Source organism: Thunnus thynnus, chromosome 11 (assembly GCF_963924715.1).
Source record: "Thunnus thynnus chromosome 11, fThuThy2.1, whole genome shotgun sequence".
In the NCBI taxonomy this organism is placed as follows: Eukaryota; Metazoa; Chordata; class Actinopteri; order Scombriformes; family Scombridae; genus Thunnus; species Thunnus thynnus.
The window spans coordinates 13089220-13107601 of NC_089527.1; the positions used below are offsets into that span (position 1 = coordinate 13089220).

Below are 18382 nucleotides of genomic sequence, written 5' to 3' on the forward strand. Positions count from 1 at the left end.
AGAGAGAGAGAGAGAGAGAGAGAGAGAGAGAGAGAGTGATTGGGATGAAATATGTCTCACAGTTGCAAAGAAAAAAATAGTCTGACATTTCTGACACCCTTTTACCTCCAGTTTGACTGCTGGGTCAAATTGACCCGAACAGTATCTATGTGATATAAACATGCAGGGGGTGGTTGCAAATATGTGAGATGAACCATTTTCATATTATATGTTGAGTACACTAATTAAGGCAAGCAGAAGAAATTTCATACTGAAAAAATACTTTTAACAATTTTTCCTAGATCTTCAAACTTTAAAACGGGTCATTTTGACCCGGAACATAACAAGAGGGTTAAGCAGTTGTGTCATAAACTGTTCACCAACTTTAGTATGGATATTGGATCAATATGTCATATAATATTGGTCATGAAGACTCTACACACTTTCACTATACTTACTAAACTATATGGTGGTCAATAATCTTCAGGTCTGTGCTACATTTTGCTCTTGGTTAGATCTGTAGACAAACCACCAGTGCAGGTAATGGGAGGAGATTTTTATGTTGTCTGACTCTGTACATGTCATCACAGTTTTTCTACTCTGGAGAATTATGATGCTAACATAATGATCTTAATAGTATGATAATTTATTACTTGCCCACAATGTGTCTTAAAAGTTCAAATATTATAATAGTAATAATAATAATAAAACTTTATTTTGGTGGCTTCCGCTTTGTTTTGGTATGGAGTAGATGTGTTTTTGTGGAGCGCCACTTCTACTTCACCTTTTATCTCACCCAAAAGCCATTCAATTTCTATTTCTACATGTCAGTTATGGGTTATAACGTTTTAAATGAAATGACAAAACCAGGTAAAGGAAAGAGACAAGAAAAGAGTTCCAGAGAAGAAGATTCAGGTGATAACTTGACAAAGCTAGCAGGCATGGGAGAAGCTAATCTAACACTGTGAGTGTCCCCACTCAAGCTACCAATGAGGATGGCCTGGCCATCACCCGCCACCACGGTTCAAGGCTACATCCAGTCCTACTAGCCCATACATTAGGCTGCTGCTATCCCCCCAGTATAATCTCATCACATAGCTAAATAGTAGGGTTTGAAGGTTAAAATACAGGAAATGGTTAGCAATATTGCACAATTAATAAAGAAAGTTTTTCTAACAAGTATAATAAATGCTGTTTATTGTCCCAGACCGGATCATCACATTTTGAAGTTAATGGTTTTCTAATACAGTTTCTCTTTATTGATCTGTCTCATTCAGGAAACTCAGTAACCAATAATATCTGCTCCTGTATTGTTTCTCTCGCTGTGGTTTCTGTGGTTGTCATGCTCACATGGCGAGCTGTGGTGGTCAGCTGAAAAAGTTGAACCATCATAAACTCTGAATACAGCAGCAAAGAGCTGTGCACATTTATGAGAGCGGCAGCCACCAGCGACCTTGGTGGCACGGCTGCCTTCACGTTTACATTGAAAACAATGGAGGCGGCTGCAGCAACCGTTTGCGGCCTGAAAGCAACTTTAATGCTTTATTACAAGATCACAAACTAACTAATATGAAGTGGACTCAGTGAAAAGTCATTTGTTGTTGGTAGGGTAGAGGATGGGCAGACACACAACAACCCTGCCTGTTCAAATCCTCATTTATACATTTCAAACTGGTTCAATTTAGAAACATAAGCTTCACTGCTGCCTCAAAAATGAGTTAACTAAATTTAAGTTGGATAATAAACCATCAACTGAGTTAACTCTAGATATCAATTTCAATAAACTTAAACATAAAGTTGGATCAACAACTGTTCAATCACACTGACAAACATTGCAGTCAGATTTTCATTTCTATTTTATCAGTTTGAAAAGATGCTTCTTCAGTTGCCACAAAGAAACTGTTGGAGCCACTTTGTACCAGAGTCAGTAAATATTCAACATGTGTGTCTGCTTTAAGTAAGTTTGTTAGAATAAAAGTGAACACGAGACTGAATATGATACAGAGCTTCATCAGGGTTTTTATTGTTTTCATTATTATGAAAAGAAACAACCATGACTTATCTTAACATATATTAAAGACACAGTAAGTTTCTATCATGTATGTTTTCATCAAAACTACAAAAGGGTTGCAAAAAAGGGTTGCTAGAGAGTTTTAACTTGCAGACAATGCATGCTGGGAAGTGCTAATATACTGTTGTGTGTATTTCTCTTCAGAAACTTTGTTATTTCACATCAGAAAATATCAGATGAACTCATGTTTATAAGTTCTGAAATGGTATGAAAATGAAAACTAGAAATATTAAGTTGAATTAACATGAAATTAATAAAACTTATATATTTACACTTATATATTTTATTTATATTAAGTTAATGACAGTTAAATTGGTTAATTTATGTCCACAAAACATTTTCTGTATTTGAGAATTAGTTTTTCATTTTATTAAATATTTTGAGACATTAAGCTTCTGGACATTTTTGTCAGATTATTTGGGAAACGTACGTTGTAATGGCATATTCTGATTAAATTTGACCTCTATTCACCTTTATCTGTATTGTGAGTCAATAAAGATATAAGAATATTTGTTTTCAGCTTTAACACATTCTTCATAGGATCTGTAGACTAATGTGATTCAATAGTCTGTGTACACAAAATCATAGTCAAACATTATGTTACGGTGTGCTTCTATAACATTCTTAAAATGTGTCTCCTAATTTCTGGTAACTTCAGGCCATACACAAGAGGATTCATAACTGGAGGAATGACAACAAACTCTAGTGACAGAAAAACAGCCATAAATGTGTTTATCTCCTCAGGATCATACCGGCTCAGGGCGATATCACAAAATCCTGCGATGGAATATATCACCAAAGAAATAACGTGTGGCAGACAACTCTCTAATACTTTCCCTTTGAATTCTGCTGAGCTTTTCCAGCAAACGATTATTATTCGCAGATAGGTGTACAGGATGTAAAAAAGGGGAAGGAAAATTGTGGCTATAGCAATAAGCATACCTAAAATATTGTTAACAACTGTGGCAACACATGATAATTTGACAATGTTCCAGTTGGCACAAAACACTTTTTGTATCTTGTTGCCACATAAAGGAAGCCTCATGCACATGGAGTTACATAATGTAAGAACAAAGGCCGAATAAATCCAAGCCATTGCTGCCAACTTGAAAACAGTTTTAGAGGTCATTTTTCTGTGGTAGTGTAAAGGATGACATACAGCGACATACCTATCGTATGCCATAATGCCCAGGATGATAATTTCATTGGAAGCATATGTGTAAATAACATGTATCTGAAGGTAACAAGCAGGGCGTGAGATCAAATGAGAGTCAGACAGAAGATCCATGAGGAATCTGGGGAAGAAGCCAGTAGAACCGTACAGAGCGTTGACAGATAAACAAGCAATAAACATATACATGGGCTCATGTAGAGTTCTTTCTCGAGATATCACCAGCATTATGACGAGATTAGCAGAGACAATAAAACTGTAGAGCAGGAGGCAAAAGACAAAGGCTGGATAGCGGTAGTGTCCAATTTTCACAAACATGGTGAGATTGAAGTAAAAGGAAACAGTATTGTTGTCCATTTCACTCACACTGAAACAGTGACAAAGAATTCAGTATTTATGTCTTTGTTGTTATATGAACTCTCATTCCTGTCCACAGATATCAGTGGTCTGTGTAAAGGAGAATTTAAGCAGTTGTGTCATAAACTGTTCACCAACTTTAGTATGTATATTGGATCAATATGTCATATAATATTGGTCATGAAGACTCTACACACTTTCACTATACTTACTAAACTATATGGTGGTCAATAATCTTCAGGTCTGTGCTACATTTTGCTCTCGGTTAGATCTGTAGACAAACCACCAGTGCAGGTAATGGGAGGAGATTTTTATGTTGTCTGACTCTGTACATGTCATCACAGTTTTTCTACTCTGGAGAATTATGATGCTAACATAATGATCTTAATAGTATGATAATTTGTTACTTGCCCACAATGTGTCTTAAAAGTTCAAATATTATAATAGTAATAATAATAATAAAACTTTATTTTGGTGGCTTCCGGTTTGTTTTGGTATGGAGTAGATGTGTTTTTGTCGAGCGCCACTTCTACTTCACCTTTTATCTCGCCCAAAAGCCATTCAATTTCTATTTCTACACGTCAGGTGTGGGTTATAACGTTCTAAATAAAATGACAAAACCAGGTAAACGAAAGAGACAAGAAAAGGGTTCCAGAGAAGAGGATTCAGGTGATAACTTGACAAAGCTAGCAGGCATGGGAGAAGCTAATCTAACACTGTGAGTGTCCTCACTCAAGCTACCAACGAGGATGGCCTGGCCATCGCCCGCCACCACAGTTCATGGCTACATCCAGTCCTACTAGCCCATACATTAGGCTGCTGCCATCCCCCCAGTATACTCTCATCACATAGCTAAATAAAAGGGTTTGAAGGTTAAAATACAGGAAATGGTTAGCAATATTGCACAATTAATAAAGAAAGTTTTTCTAACAAGTATAATGAATGTTGTTTATTGTCCCAGACCGGATCATCAGACTTTGAAGTTGATGTTCTAATACAGTTTCTCTTTATTGATCTGTCTCATTCAGGAAACTCAGTAACCAATAAAATCTGCTCCTGTATCGTTTTTCTCGCTGTGGTTTCTGTGGTTGTCATACTCACATGGCGAGCTGTGGTGGTCAGTTGAAAAAGTTGAACCATCATAAACTCTGAATACAGCAGCAAAGAGTTGTGCACACTTATGAGAGCGGCAGCCGCCAGCGACCTTGGTGGCACGGCTGCCTTCACGTTTACATTGAAAAATGGAGGCGGCGGCAGCAACTGTTTGCAGCCTGAAAGCAACTTTAATGCTTTATTACAAGATCACAAACTAACTAATATGAAGTGGACTCAGTCAAAAGTCATTTGTTGTTGGTAGGATAGGGGATGGGCAGACACACAACAACCCTGCCTGTTCAAATCCTCATTTATACATTTCAAACTGGTTCAATTTAGAAACATAAGCTTCACTGCTGCCTCAAAAATGAGTTAACTAAATTTAAGTTGGATAATAAACCATCAACTGAGTTAATTCTAGATATCAATTTCAATAAATGTAAACATAAAGTTGAATCAACAACTGTTCAATCACACTGACAAACATTGCAGTCAGATTTTCATTTCTATTTTATCAGTTTGAAAAGATGCTTCTTCAGTTGCCACAAAAAAACTGTTGGAGCCACTTTGTACCAGAGTCAGTAAATATTCAACATGTGTGTCTGCTTCAAGTAAGTTTGTTAGAATATAAGTGAACACGAGACTGAATATGATACAGAGCTTCATCAGGGTTTTTATTGTTTTCATTATTATGAAAAGAAACAACCATGACTTATCTTAACATATATTAAAGACACAGTAAGTTTCTATCATGTATGTTTTCTTCAAAACTACAAAAGGGTTGCAAAAAAGCAAAAAAAGGTTGCTAGAGAGTTTTAACTTGCAGACAATGCATGCTGGGAAGTGCTAATATACTGTTGTGTGTATTTCTCTTCAGAAACTTTGTTATTTCACATCAGAAAATATCAGATGAACTCTTGTTTATAAGTTCTGAAATGGTTTGAAAATGAAAACTAGAAATATTAAGTTGAATTAACGTGAAATTAATAAAACTTATATATTTACACTTATATATTTTAGTTATATTAAGTTAATGACAGTTAAGATGGTTCATTTATGTCCACAAAACATTTTCTGTATTTGAGAATTAGTTTTTCATTTTATTAAATATTTTGAGACATTAAGCTTCTGGACATTTTTGTCAGATTATTTGGGAAACGTACGTTGTAATGGCCTATTCTAATTAAATCTGACCTCTATTCATCTTTATCTGTATTGTGAGTCAATAAAGATATAAGAATATTTGTTTTCAGCTTTAACACATTCTTCATAGGATCTGTAGACTAATGTGATTCAATAGTCTGTGTACACAAAATCATAGTCAAACATTATGTTACGGTGTTCTTCTATAACATTCTTAAAATGTGTCTCCTAATTTCTGGTAACTTCAGGCCATACACAAGAGGATTCATAACTGGAGGAATGACAACAAACTCTAGTGACAGAAAAACAGCCATAAATGTGTTTATCTCTTCAGGATCATACCGGCTCAGGGCGATATCACAAAATGTTGCAATGGCAAAAATCACAAAAGAAATAACGTGTGGCAGACAGCTCTCTAATACTTTCCCTTTGAATTCTGCTGAGCTTTTCCAGCAAACAATTATTATTCGCAGATAGGTGTACAGGATGTAAAAAGGGGGAAGGACAACTGAGGCTATAGTTAAAAGCATACCTACAGTGTTGTTGACAACTGTGGCAACACATGATAATTTGACAATGTTCCAATTGGCACAAAACACTTTTTGTATCTCATTGCCACATAAAGGAAGCCTCATGGACATGGAGTTACATATTGTAACACCAAAGGCCGAATAAATCCAAGCCATTGCTGCCAACTTGAAAACAGTTTTAGAGGTCATTTTTCTGTGGTAGTGTAAAGGATGACATACAGCAACATACCTATCGTATGCCATAATGACCAGGATGATCAGTTCATTGCAAGCATATGTGTAAATAACATATATCTGAATGTAACAAGCAGGACGTGAGATCAAATGAGAGTCAGACAGAAGATCCATGAGGAATCTGGGGAAGAAGCCAGTAGAACCGTACAGAGCGTTGACAGATAAACAAGCAATAAACATATACATGGGCTCATGCAGAGTTCTTTCTCGAGATATCACCAGCATTATGACGAGATTAGCAGAGACAATAAAACTGTAGAGCAGGAGGCAAAAGACAAAGGCTGGATAGCAGTAGTGTCCAATGTTCACAAACATGGTGAGGTTGAAGTAAAAGGAAACAGTATTGTTGTCCATTTCACTCACACTGAAACAGTGACAAAGAATTCAGTATTTATGTCTTTGTTGTTATACGAACTCTCATTCCTGTCCACAGATATCAGTGGTCTGTGTAAAGGAAAATTTAAGCAGTTGTGTCATAAACTGTTCACCAACTTTAGTATGGATATTGGATTAATATGTCATATAATATTGGTCATGAAGACTCTACACACTTTCACTATACTTACTAAACTATATGGTGGTCAATAATCTTCAGGTCTGTGCTACATTTTGCTCTTGGTTAGATCTGTAGACAAACCACCAGTGCAGGTAATGGGAGGAGATTTTTATGTTGTCTGACTCTGTACATGTCATCACAGTTTTTCTACTCTGGAGAATTATGATGCTAACATAATGATCTTAATAATATGATAATTTATTACTTGCCCACAATGTGTCTTAAAAGTTCAAATATTATAATAGTAATAATAAGAATGATAAAACTTTATTTTGGTGGCTTCCGGTTTGTTTTGGTATGGAGTAGATGTGTTTTTGTGGAGCGCCACTTCTACTTCACCTTTTATCTCACCCAAAAGCCATTCAATTTCCATTTCTACATGTCAGTTGTGGGTCATAACGTTCTAAATAAAATGACAGAAACAGGTAAAGGAAAGAGACAAGAAAAGGGTTCCAGAGAAGAAGATTCAGGTGATAACTTGACAAAGCTAGCAGGCATGGGAGAAGCTAATCTAACACTGTGAGTGTCCCCACTCAAGCTACCAATAAGGATGGCCTGGCCATCGCCCGCCACCACAGTTCATGGCTACATCCAGTCCTACTAGCCTGTACATCAGGCTGCTGCCATCCCCCCAGTATAATCTCATCACATAGCTAAATAAAAGGGTTTGAAGATTAAAATACAGGAAATGGTTAGCAATATTGCACAATTAATAAAGAAAGTTTTTCTAACAAGTATAATGAATGTTGTTTATTGTCCCAGACCGGATCATCAGACTTTGAAGTTGATGTTCTAATACAGTTTTTCTTCATTGATCTGTCTCATTCAGGAAACTCAGTAACCAATGAAATCTGCTCCTGTATCGTTTCTCTCACTGTGGTTTCTGTGGTTGTCATGGTCACATGGTGAGCTGTGGTGGTCAGTTGAAAAAACTGAACCATCGTAAACTCTGAATACAGCAGCAAAGAGCTGTGCACATTTATGAGAGCGGCAGCTGCCAACGACCTTGGTGGCACGGCTGCCTTCACGTTTACATTGAAAAATGGAGGCGGCGGCAGTAACTGTTTGCGGCCTGAAAGCAACTTTAATGCTTTATTACAAGATCACAAACTAACTAATATGAAGTGGACTCAGCCAAAAGTCATTTGTTGTTGGTAGGGTAGAGGATGGGCAGAAACACAACAACCCTGCCTGTTCAAATCCTCATTTATACATTTTAAACTGGTTCAATTTAGAAACATAAGCTTTACTGCTGCCTTAAAAATGAGTTAACTGAATTTAAGTTGGATAATAAACCATCAACTGAGTTAATTGTAGATATCAATTTCAATAAACGTAAACATAAAGTTGAATCAACAACTGTTCAATCACACTGACAAACATTGTAGTCAGATTTTCATTTCTATTTTATCAGTTTGAAAAGATGCTTCTTCAGTTGCCACAAAGAAACTGTTGGAGCCACTTTGTACCAGAGTCAGTAAATATTCAACATGTGAGTCTGCTTTAAGTAAGTTTGTTAGAATATAAGTGTATGTATGTATGTTTTCTTCAAAACTACAAAAGGGTTGCAAAAAAGCAAAAAACGGTTGCTAGAGAGTTTTTACTCACAGACAATGCATGCTGGGAAGTGCTAATATACTGTTGTGTGTATTTCTCTTCAGAAACTTTGTTATTTCACATCAGAAAATATCAGATGAACTCATGCTTATAAGTTCTGAAATGGTCTGAAAATGAAAACTAGAAATATTAAGTTGAATTAACGTGAAATTAATAAAACTTATATATTTACACTTATATATTTTATTTATATTAAGTTAATGACAGTTAAGATGGTTCATTTATGTCCACAAAACATTTTCTGTATTTGAAAATTAGTTTTTCATTTTATTAAATATTTTGAGACATTAAGCTTCTGGACATTTTTGTCAGATTATTTGGGAAACGTACATTGTAATGGCATATTCTAATCAAATTTGACCTCTATTCACCTTTATCTGTATTGTGAGTCAATAAAGATATAAGAATATTTGTTTTCAGCTTTAACACATTCTTCATAGGATCTGTAGACTAATGTGATTCGATAGTCTGTGTACATAAAATCATAGACAAACATTATGTTACGGTGTGCTTCTATAACATTCTTAAAATGTGTCTCCTAATTTCTGGTAACTTCAGGCCATACACAAGAGGATTCATAACTGGAGGAATTACAACAAACTCTAGTGACAGAAAAACAGCCATAAATGTGTTTATCTCCTCAGGATCATACCGGCTCAGGGCGATATCACAAAATCCTGTGATGGAACATATCACAAAAGAAATAACATGTGGCAGACATCTCTCTAATACTTTCCCTTTGAATTCTGCTGAGCTTTTCCAGCAAACGATTATTATTCGCAGATAGGTGTACAGGATGTAAAAAAGGGGAAAGAAAACTGAGGCTATAGTTAAAAGCATGCCTACAATATTGTTGACAACTGTGGCAACACATGATAATTTTACGATGTTCCAGTTGGCACAAAACACTTTTTGTATCTTGTTGCCACATAAAGGAAGCCTCATGGACATGGAGTTACATACTGTAACAGCAAAGGCCGAATAAATCCAAGCCATTGCTGCCAACTTGAAAACAGTTTTAGAGGTCATTTTTCTGTGGTAGTGTAAAGGATGACATACAGCAACATACCTATCGTATGCCATAATGCCCAGGATGATCATTTCATTGCAAGCATATGTGTAAATAACATATATCTGAATGAAACAAGCAGGACGTGAGATCAAATGAGAGTCAGACAGAAGATCCATGAGGAATCTGGGGAAGAAGCCAGTAGAACCGTACAGATCGTTGACAGATAAACAAGCAATAAACATATACATGGGCTCATGTAGAGTTCTTTCTCGAGATATCATCAGCATTAGGACAAGATTAGCAGAGACAATAAAACTGTAGAGCAGGAGGCAAAAGACAAAGGCTGGATAGCGGTAGTGTCCAATGTTCACGAACAAGGTGAAGTTGAAGTAAAAGGAAACAGTATTGTTGTCCATTCCACTCACACTGAAACAGTGACAAAGAATTCAGTATTTATGTCTTTGTTGTTATACGAACTCTCATTCCTGTCCGGAGATATCAGTGGTCTGTGTAAAGGAAAATTTAAGCAGTTGTGTCATAAACTGTTCACCAACTTTAGTATGGATATTGGATCAATATGTCATATAATATTGGTCATGAAGACTCTACACACTTTCACTATACTTACTAAACTATATGGTGGTCAATAATCTTCAGGTCTGTGCTACATTTTGCTCTTGGTTAGATCTGTAGACAAACCACCAGTGCAGGTAATGGGAGGAGATTTTTATGTTGTCTGACTCTGTACATGTCATCACAGTTTTTCTACTCTGGAGAATTATGATGCTAACATAATGATCTTAATAGTATGATAATTTGTTACTTGCCCACAATGTGTCTTAAAATTTCAAACATTATAATAGTAATAATAATAATGATAAAACTTTATTTTGGTGGCTTCCGGTTTGTTTTGGTATGGAGTAGATGTGTTTTTGTCGAGCGCCACTTCTACTTCACCTTTTATCTCACCCAAAAGCCATTCAATTTCTATTTCTACATGTCAGGTGTGGGTCATAACGTACTAAATAAAATGACAAAACCAGGTAAAGGAAAGAGACAAGAAAAGGGTTCCAGAGAAGAAGATTCAGGTGATAACTTGACAAAGCTAGCAGGCATGGGAGAAGCTAATCTAACACTGTGAGTGTCCCCACTCAAGCTACCAATGAGGATGGCCTGGCCATCGCCCGCCACCACGGTTCATGGCTACATCCAGTCCTACCAGCCCGCACATCAGGCTGCTGCCATCCCCCCAGTATACTCTCATCACATAGCTAAATAGTAGGGTTTGAAGGTTAAAATACAGGAAATGGTTAGCAATATTGCACAATTAATAAAGAAAGTTTTTCTAACAAGTATAATGAATGTTGTTTATTGTCCCAGACCGGATCATCAGACTTTGAAGTTGATGTTCTAATACAGTTTCTCTTTATTGATCTGTCTCATTCAAGAAACTCAGTAACCAATAAAATCTGCTCCTGTATCGTTTCTCTCGCTGTGGTTTCTGTGGTTGCCATGGTCACATGGCGAGCTGTGGTGGTCAGTTGAAAAAGTTGAACCATCATAAACTCTGAATACAGCAGCAAAGAGCTGTGCACATTTATGAGAGCGGCAGCCACCAGCGACCTTGGTGGCACAGCTGCCTTTGCGTTTACATTGAAAATTGGAGGCAGCAGCAGCAACTGTTTGCAGCCTGAAAGCAAATTTAATGCTTTATTACAAGATCACAAACTAACTAATATGAAGTGGACTCAGTCAAAAGTCATTTGTTGTTGGTAGGATAGGGGATGGGCAGACACACAACAACCCTGCCTGTTCAAATCCTCATTTATACATTTTAAACTGGTTCAATTTAGAAACATAAGCTTCACTGCTGCCTCAAAAATGAGTAAACTAAATTTAAGTTGGATAATAAACCATCAACTGAGTTAATTCTAGATATCAATTTCAATAAACTTAAACATAAAGTTGAATCAACAACTGTTCCATCACACTGACAAACATTGTAGTCAGATTTTCATTTCTATTTTATCAGTTTGAAAAGATGCTTCTTCAGTTGCCACAAAGAAACTGTTGGAGCCACTTTGTACCAGAGTCAGTAAATATTCAACATATGAGTCTGCTTTAAGTAAGTTTGTTAGAAAATATCAGATGAACTCATGTTTATAAGTTCTGAAATCGTCTGAAAATGAAAACTAGAAATATTAAGTTGAATTAACGTGAAATTAATAAAACTTATATATTTACACTTATATATTTTATTTATATTAAGTTAATGACAGTTAAGATGGTTCATTTATGTCCACAAAACATTTTCTGCATTTGAAAATTAGTTTTTCATTTTATTAAATATTTTGAGACATTAAGCTTCTGGACATTTTTGTCAGATTATTTGGGAAACGTACGTTGTAATGGCCCATTCTAATTAAATTTGACCTCTATTCACCTTTATCTGTATTGTGAGTCAATAAAGATATAAGAATATTTGTTTTTTAGCTTTAACACATTCTTCATAGGATCTGTAGACTAATGTGATTCGATAGTCTGTGTACACAAAATCATAGTCAAACATTATGTTACGGTGTGCTTCTATAACATTCTTAAAATGTGTCTCCTAATTTCTGGTAACTTCAGGCCATACACAAGAGGATTCATAACTGGAGGAATGACAAGAAACTCTAGTGACAGAAAAACAGCCATAAATGTGTTTATCTCCTCAGGATCATACCGGCTCAGGGCGATATCACAAAATCCTGTGATGGAACATATCACAAAAGAAATAACATGTGGCAGACAGCTCTGTAATACTTTCCCTTTGAATTCTGCTGAGCTTTTCCAGCAAACAATTATTATTCGCAGATAGGTGTACAGGATGTAAAAAAGGGGAAAGAAAACTGTGGTTATAGTTAAAAGCATACCTACAATATTGTTGACAACTGTGGCAACACATGATAATTTTACGATGTTCCAATTGGCACAAAACACTTTTTGTATCTTGTTGCCACATAAAGGAAGCCTCATGGACATGGAGTTACATATTGTAACGACAAAAGCTGAATAAATCCAAGCCATTGCTGCCAACTTGAAAACAGATTTAGAGGTCATTTTTCTGTGGTAGTGTAAAGGATGACATACAGCAACATACCTATCGTATGCCATAATGCCCAGGATGGTCATTTCATTGCAAGCATATGTGTAAATAACATATATCTGAGTGTAACAAGCCAGATGTGAGATCAAATGAGAGTCAGACAGAAGATCCATGAGGAATCTGGGGAAGAAGCCAGTAGAACCGAACAGAGCGTTGACAGATAAACAAGCAATAAACATATACATGGGCTCATGTAGAGTTCTTTCTCGAGATATCACCAGCATTATGACGAGATTAGCAGAGACAATAAAACTGTAGAGCAGGAGGCAAAAGACAAAGGCTGGATAGCGGTAGTGTCCAATGTTCACAAACATGGTGAGGTTGAAGTAAAAGGAAAAAGTAGTATTTTCCATTCTCTGAATTAAAGGACCTGTCTGTAAGTCAATATTTATGTCTGTATTCTAATACAACTTCCTATCATTGTTATACCTTTCATCCTATTTAGTAATCTATACATAGATAAACCTAAACTGTGGCTTCTGGTAGGTGTTCAAAGTCTTTTATCTTTTCCTCCCCGTAGATGTCACCACACTATTGCTCCCCTGGAGAATTTGGAAAAGTTCCCCACAATGCATGTTAATGTTCCTGATAAAGCATTTGCTTTTAGGCATGCTAGGGGGACGGCTCTAGGGATGGCATCATCATAGATGGATGGATGGATGGATTTTATTGATCCCAAAATGGGAAATTCTTGTGTTACAGCAGCAGGTTATCCAGACATTACACAGGACAGTAAATATACATATCAACACTAGAGAGAAATATATATCCATAGAAAAATAAACACAAAAATATACTATATAAACACAATATAAAGAATACTAGGATGCACCATAAATATAATAAAATATAGAAATATAAACATTGGATAACATAGCATATACATTAATTACAAGTGTGCAAAGTTGTTGAAGTTTTAAAAATGCAATGAGAGATGGTAGAGTAGGAGTATAAAGATGTGCAAATTCACCATGAGCAAAGTTATTGAAGGAGCAAGACAGAGTGGAGTTTGGTTGAGACAGAAATTTTAAAGCTGCAAGTTCTCTGTTAGACAGAGGTGAGGGGTTGTGGAGAGTTATTGCTATTGCTTTGGGCAGCCTCTCCATCACTCCACCAGCCTCTCCATCGCTTCACCAGCCTCTCCATCACTCCACCAGCCTGGTTATCACTCCATCAGCCTCTCCATCGCTCCACCAGCCTGGTTATCACTCTACCAACCTCTCCATCACTCCACCAGCCTGGTTATCACTCCACCAGCCTCTCCATCACTCCACCAGCCAGTGGAGTGATGCTTCTTTTGGTAAGGGGGGGGGCACAGAATAACAACAATCATAACAACAATGACAATGACACAGCAGCAGCCAGGGAAGGGTGCCAACAGGACTGCAAAGGACCGTGAAGGCCCGGCCCAGAACCCAGGGTTTCCTGTGAGATGAGAAAGCACAAAAAAAACTCAGAGGAAGAAGCAAAGTTAGTGACATGCATTGATGTTACATGAATGCATACAGATGGAGAGGAGGAGGAGGAGGAGGAAAGAGGAGCTCTCTCAGTGCATCATGGGAAGTCCCCCAGCAGTCTAGGCCTATAGCAGCATAACTGAGGGCTGATCCAAGGTGAGCCTGGTTGGCCCTAACTATAAGCTTTATCAAAAAGGAAAGTTTTAAGCCTACTCTTAAACATAGAGAAGGTGTCTGCACCCCGGACCGAATCTGGAAGATGGTTCCACAGGAGAGGAGACTGATAGCTGAATGCTCTGCCTCCCATTCTACTTTTAAAGACTGTAGGAACCACCAGTAAGCCTGCATTCTGGGATGTTCTTATGGGATAATACAGTACTATGAGCTGTTCAAAATATGATGGTGCCTGACCATTAAGGGAAGATCTAACAGGACAAGTACAGAGACGAATCCTTTGTCTGATGCAGTTAGGAAGTCATTTGTGACTTTCACTAGTGCTGTCTCTGTGCTATGATGCGCTCTAAATCCTGACTGAAAATCCTCAAATAAACTATTGTTATGTAGAAATTCACATAACTGATTAGAGACTGCTTTCTCAAGGATCTTAGAGAGAAATGGAGGGTGAGATATAGGTCTATAATTGGCTAAAATGCCTGAATCAAGAGTAGGCTTCTTAAGAAGAGGTTTAATTACAGCTACTTTAAAGGACTGTGGTACATAGCCTGTTACTAAAGACAGATTGATCATATCTAGTAAAGAAGTGCTAACTAAGGGTAAGGCTTCCTTAAGCAACCTAGTTGGGATGGGGTCTAAGAGACAAGTTGATAGTTTAGCTGAACAAATCATAGAAGTTAGTTCAGAAAAGTCGACTGGAGAAAAACAGTCCAAATATATGTCAGGATTTACAGCTGTTTCTAAGGTGCCTGTGTTTGGGGAGAGAACGGTGCCTGTTGAGGGCAGGAGGTGGTTAATTTTGTCTCTAATAGTTAGAATTTTATCATTAATGAAGCTCATAAAGTCATTTATGTATCAAAAGTAATGTTAAAACTCAAAGCCACATGCTGTAAAGAATGTGCTGCACAGTAAGTGTCAATGTGGATGTGATTCATCTGGATTACAGTAACACCATATATAAAAACAACAAAAGCATTAAAAGGAAATAAAGGTAATACATTTCAACCCTATTTCATTTAATTTGTTTATTACAAATGGATATCAGTTCATTAGTCTACCAAGGTTTGGATTTAAACTCCCTTAAACTCTACACGAGTAGACAATTCTATACTTGGTAATAACAGACTAATAAACAGTACAATCTATAGTTCACAGAACAGACAAGTTGTGATTTCCCTGTTCCCTGCTCACATGCTGTAAGCTTCATGTACAGTATCATGCATTTCATGTCTAAAACTGACTTTCTTAATAATAAAATATAAAGGATGGAGGGTAGAAACTGCTTTCTCCTCTATACACCAACCACATACCAGTATGTTGTTTTTTTGCAGCACAGTAAGCTGATTTTATAAGTTACAAGTCAACTTAAATCTCTGACAAGCCATCATACACAAGGTTGTCATTCTGTATCGAATTTTAGTTAGAATCAGCCCATAAATAATAGGATTGAGAATAGGGGGCATTATGAGAAATTGTATGGCCATGAAGTTCTTTACACTCTGTGGCACAGATGCTGATCCATATCTCGAGTACATAACGTCAAAAAGCAAAGCAGCTGTAACATTAAGCAAACAAAATAAATGTGGCACACATGTCTGCATAAACTTTCTTCTGCCCTCTCTGGACTTTAAAGCTGATTTCACCAGCCGCACGTATGAATACACAATGAAGAGGACATGCCCACAATAGAAAGAAATAACAATCAGTCCAACAATGTTGTTAGCTATCGTTGTGCTACAGGCAAGTTTAACAATTGACCAGTTCTCACAGTAGAGTTTCTGTATCTGGGAGCCACATAATTTCAATGTAGATGTTAAAGTTACAACCATAACCTCACAGCAGAGAGGAACAAGCCAAGACAAACTAACTAACACGGCAATCCTTCGCACAGACATAACAGAGTGATACTCCAGTGGTCGACATATAGCCACACATCTGTCATAGGCCATCAGAGCAAGAATAGAGAAATCAATTGTTGCGTAGGAGTATATAACAAAGACCTGCAAAAAGCATCCCACATATGATATGATATGAATATCAGACATAAGATCAAAAACAAATTTGGGGTAAAATCCTGCAGTCCCATAAAGTCCATTGATGCACAGATTACACAAAAAAATGTACATGGGCTCATGTAGGTTTTGGTCCAAGATTATGGTTAAAATGAGAGACACATTTACCACCAAAATGAGACAATAACATAGTAAAGTGAGAGACAAAAGTGTGACTTGGTAGCTGACTGTGGCACTGAAGCCAGACAGTGAAAATACAACTATAATGGATGTGTTAGTCATTCTGTATCTAATGCTCCAAAACCAAACTATTACAGTGATAAAACAGTAGTTAGAAGATGCTGTGAAAAGGTTGAAATGTTCATTGTAAGCCAGGAATATGTCTGATGTATGTCAGCCACTGTGGGCTGACCGGTGTGTTTGTGTTGCACATTTATGTCTAAAAGAGACGCCCTCTCCTCTGCTGTAGGTGTGTCGTTGGCTAGCAGCTCAGACACGCAAAAACAACAAAATGGAATCAGCATACAATGTTATATTGTTCAATATTTTCTTGTTTGAAGAATATGGATGGAGACAAAAGAGTCTACAAATGTAACTGATCTTATTCTTAAGTAAAAGTACATTTCATCAGAATTGTTAATGCATAATAACATAAATATGTAGTTGAAATTATTAAGAGAAAATAATGAAACCTCAAACTATTGAAACAGATGTTACATTTAAATGCTTACTAGCTTATGACTCTTCTTGGCAAGAGAACCTGGCTGCAGCAACATAGTGGATGACAGTGGTCAACTGTATACAGGAAGTCATGTGACGATATGAGTGGAAGTGGTTCTTCTTAGTGGTATTGACTAAGGAGAAGAAGACAAAATGGCGGTATCAATTAATTGAATATAGTTTTGTTTTGTTTTTTTATGTGATAAAATGTAATATTACCAGCCAAGCCTTCCCCCTCAGGAAGGTGCCCTTGTGGGTAACCTGTGTGTGTGAAGTGGAGCCAGGTGCCTGTCTTTCTTAGGCAGACTTTATAAACTTGACTAATAATTTTATATATAACAAGGTTGAGAATAGGTGGAATCATGAGAAATTGTATGGCCATGAAGTTCTTTAGATCAAAAGAAGATCAAAAACAAATCTAGGATAAAAACCTGTAGTCCCATAAAGTCGATTGATGCACAGATTACACACACAGATGTACATGGGTTCATGTAAATTTTGGTCAAAAATTATGGTTAAAATGAGGGACACATTTACCACCAAAATAATACAATAACATAGTAAAGTGAGAGAAAAAAGTGTGACTCTATAGTTGACTGTGGCACTGAAGCCAGACAGTGAAAATACAGCTATAGGGGAGAACGGGGTAAACAGAGACAGTGGGTAAAATGAGCCACCCCCTTTATCCAGGTAACCATAAACAAAAGTAATCATGTGACCACAAATTAAGAAAGTATAGTTCACATTACTCAATCCATCTTGGACTCAAGCACATGGAGAGAGAGGTCAGCAAACCAGAGCAAAAAAAAAAGATTTTTGTCATGCCAAGTGAATTCATCATGTTACTAAAGTTATCAGTCTTGTATCTTAATTAAAAAAGATAAGTTTTGGACATTATTACATGTTAATTTAAGTCAGTGTAAGCTACAAAATAAGGTCATAAACTCAACATAACTGTGGATCTGAGCCACTGTATGAAACAGTTTTGTCAAAATGGTGGTTGTGGGGTAAAACGTGCCAGTGATGTTGGGGCAAGTTCAGTCAATGGCACAATTTACCCCCAGAAATTATTTTCTGGTATTTTAGACACTAGAGACATTGTTCAT

General features: G+C 36.8%; 5 protein-coding genes across 5 annotated transcripts; all 5 read right to left on the bottom strand.

Moving 5' to 3' along the window:
• Window positions 1-2663: 2663 nt before the first annotated feature.
• Window positions 2664-3578, bottom strand: LOC137192108 (olfactory receptor 10J4-like). Its single transcript, XM_067602629.1, has one exon. It carries the CDS (start codon window positions 3576-3578, stop codon window positions 2664-2666), a length of 915 nt encoding a protein of 304 aa, XP_067458730.1.
• A 2441-nt stretch (window positions 3579-6019) lies between these two features.
• LOC137192109 (olfactory receptor 10J4-like) lies at window positions 6020-6934 on the bottom strand. Its single transcript, XM_067602630.1, has one exon. It carries the CDS (start codon window positions 6932-6934, stop codon window positions 6020-6022), a length of 915 nt encoding a protein of 304 aa, XP_067458731.1.
• A 2332-nt stretch (window positions 6935-9266) lies between these two features.
• LOC137192110 (olfactory receptor 10J4-like) lies at window positions 9267-10181 on the bottom strand. The gene has a single exon (XM_067602631.1). It carries the CDS (start codon window positions 10179-10181, stop codon window positions 9267-9269), a length of 915 nt encoding a protein of 304 aa, XP_067458732.1.
• Window positions 10182-12351: 2170 nt separating this feature from the next.
• On the bottom strand, window positions 12352-13266 carry LOC137192111 (olfactory receptor 10J4-like). The gene has a single exon (XM_067602632.1). It carries the CDS (start codon window positions 13264-13266, stop codon window positions 12352-12354), a length of 915 nt encoding a protein of 304 aa, XP_067458733.1.
• An 872-nt stretch (window positions 13267-14138) lies between these two features.
• LOC137193056 (olfactory receptor 2A7-like) lies at window positions 14139-18382 on the bottom strand. Its single transcript, XM_067604234.1, has 4 exons — window positions 18367-18382; window positions 15935-16816; window positions 14584-14622; window positions 14139-14338 (listed from the first exon to the last, which is right to left on the bottom strand). The coding sequence occupies exons 1-4, from the start codon at window positions 18380-18382 to the stop codon at window positions 14139-14141; spliced, it is 1137 nt and encodes a 378-aa protein (XP_067460335.1).

Excerpts from the sequence above, each read along its gene's own strand:
- LOC137192108 (XM_067602629.1), bottom strand. The coding sequence starts at position 3,578 with ATGGACAACAATACTGTTTCCTTTTACTTCAATCTCACCATGTTTGTG.
- LOC137192109 (XM_067602630.1), bottom strand. The coding sequence starts at position 6,934 with ATGGACAACAATACTGTTTCCTTTTACTTCAACCTCACCATGTTTGTG.
- LOC137192110 (XM_067602631.1), bottom strand. The coding sequence starts at position 10,181 with ATGGACAACAATACTGTTTCCTTTTACTTCAACTTCACCTTGTTCGTG.
- LOC137192111 (XM_067602632.1), bottom strand. The coding sequence starts at position 13,266 with ATGGAAAATACTACTTTTTCCTTTTACTTCAACCTCACCATGTTTGTG.
- LOC137193056 (XM_067604234.1), bottom strand. Across the intron at positions 14,623-15,934 it reads ATACAGAATGACAACCTTGT|ATTCGGTCCGGGGTGCAGAC; the intron begins GTATGATGGCTT and ends ACCATCTTCCAG. Across the intron at positions 14,339-14,583 it reads CACCTTCTCTATGTTTAAGA|GAAACCCTGGGTTCTGGGCC; the intron begins GTAGGCTTAAAA and ends CTCATCTCACAG.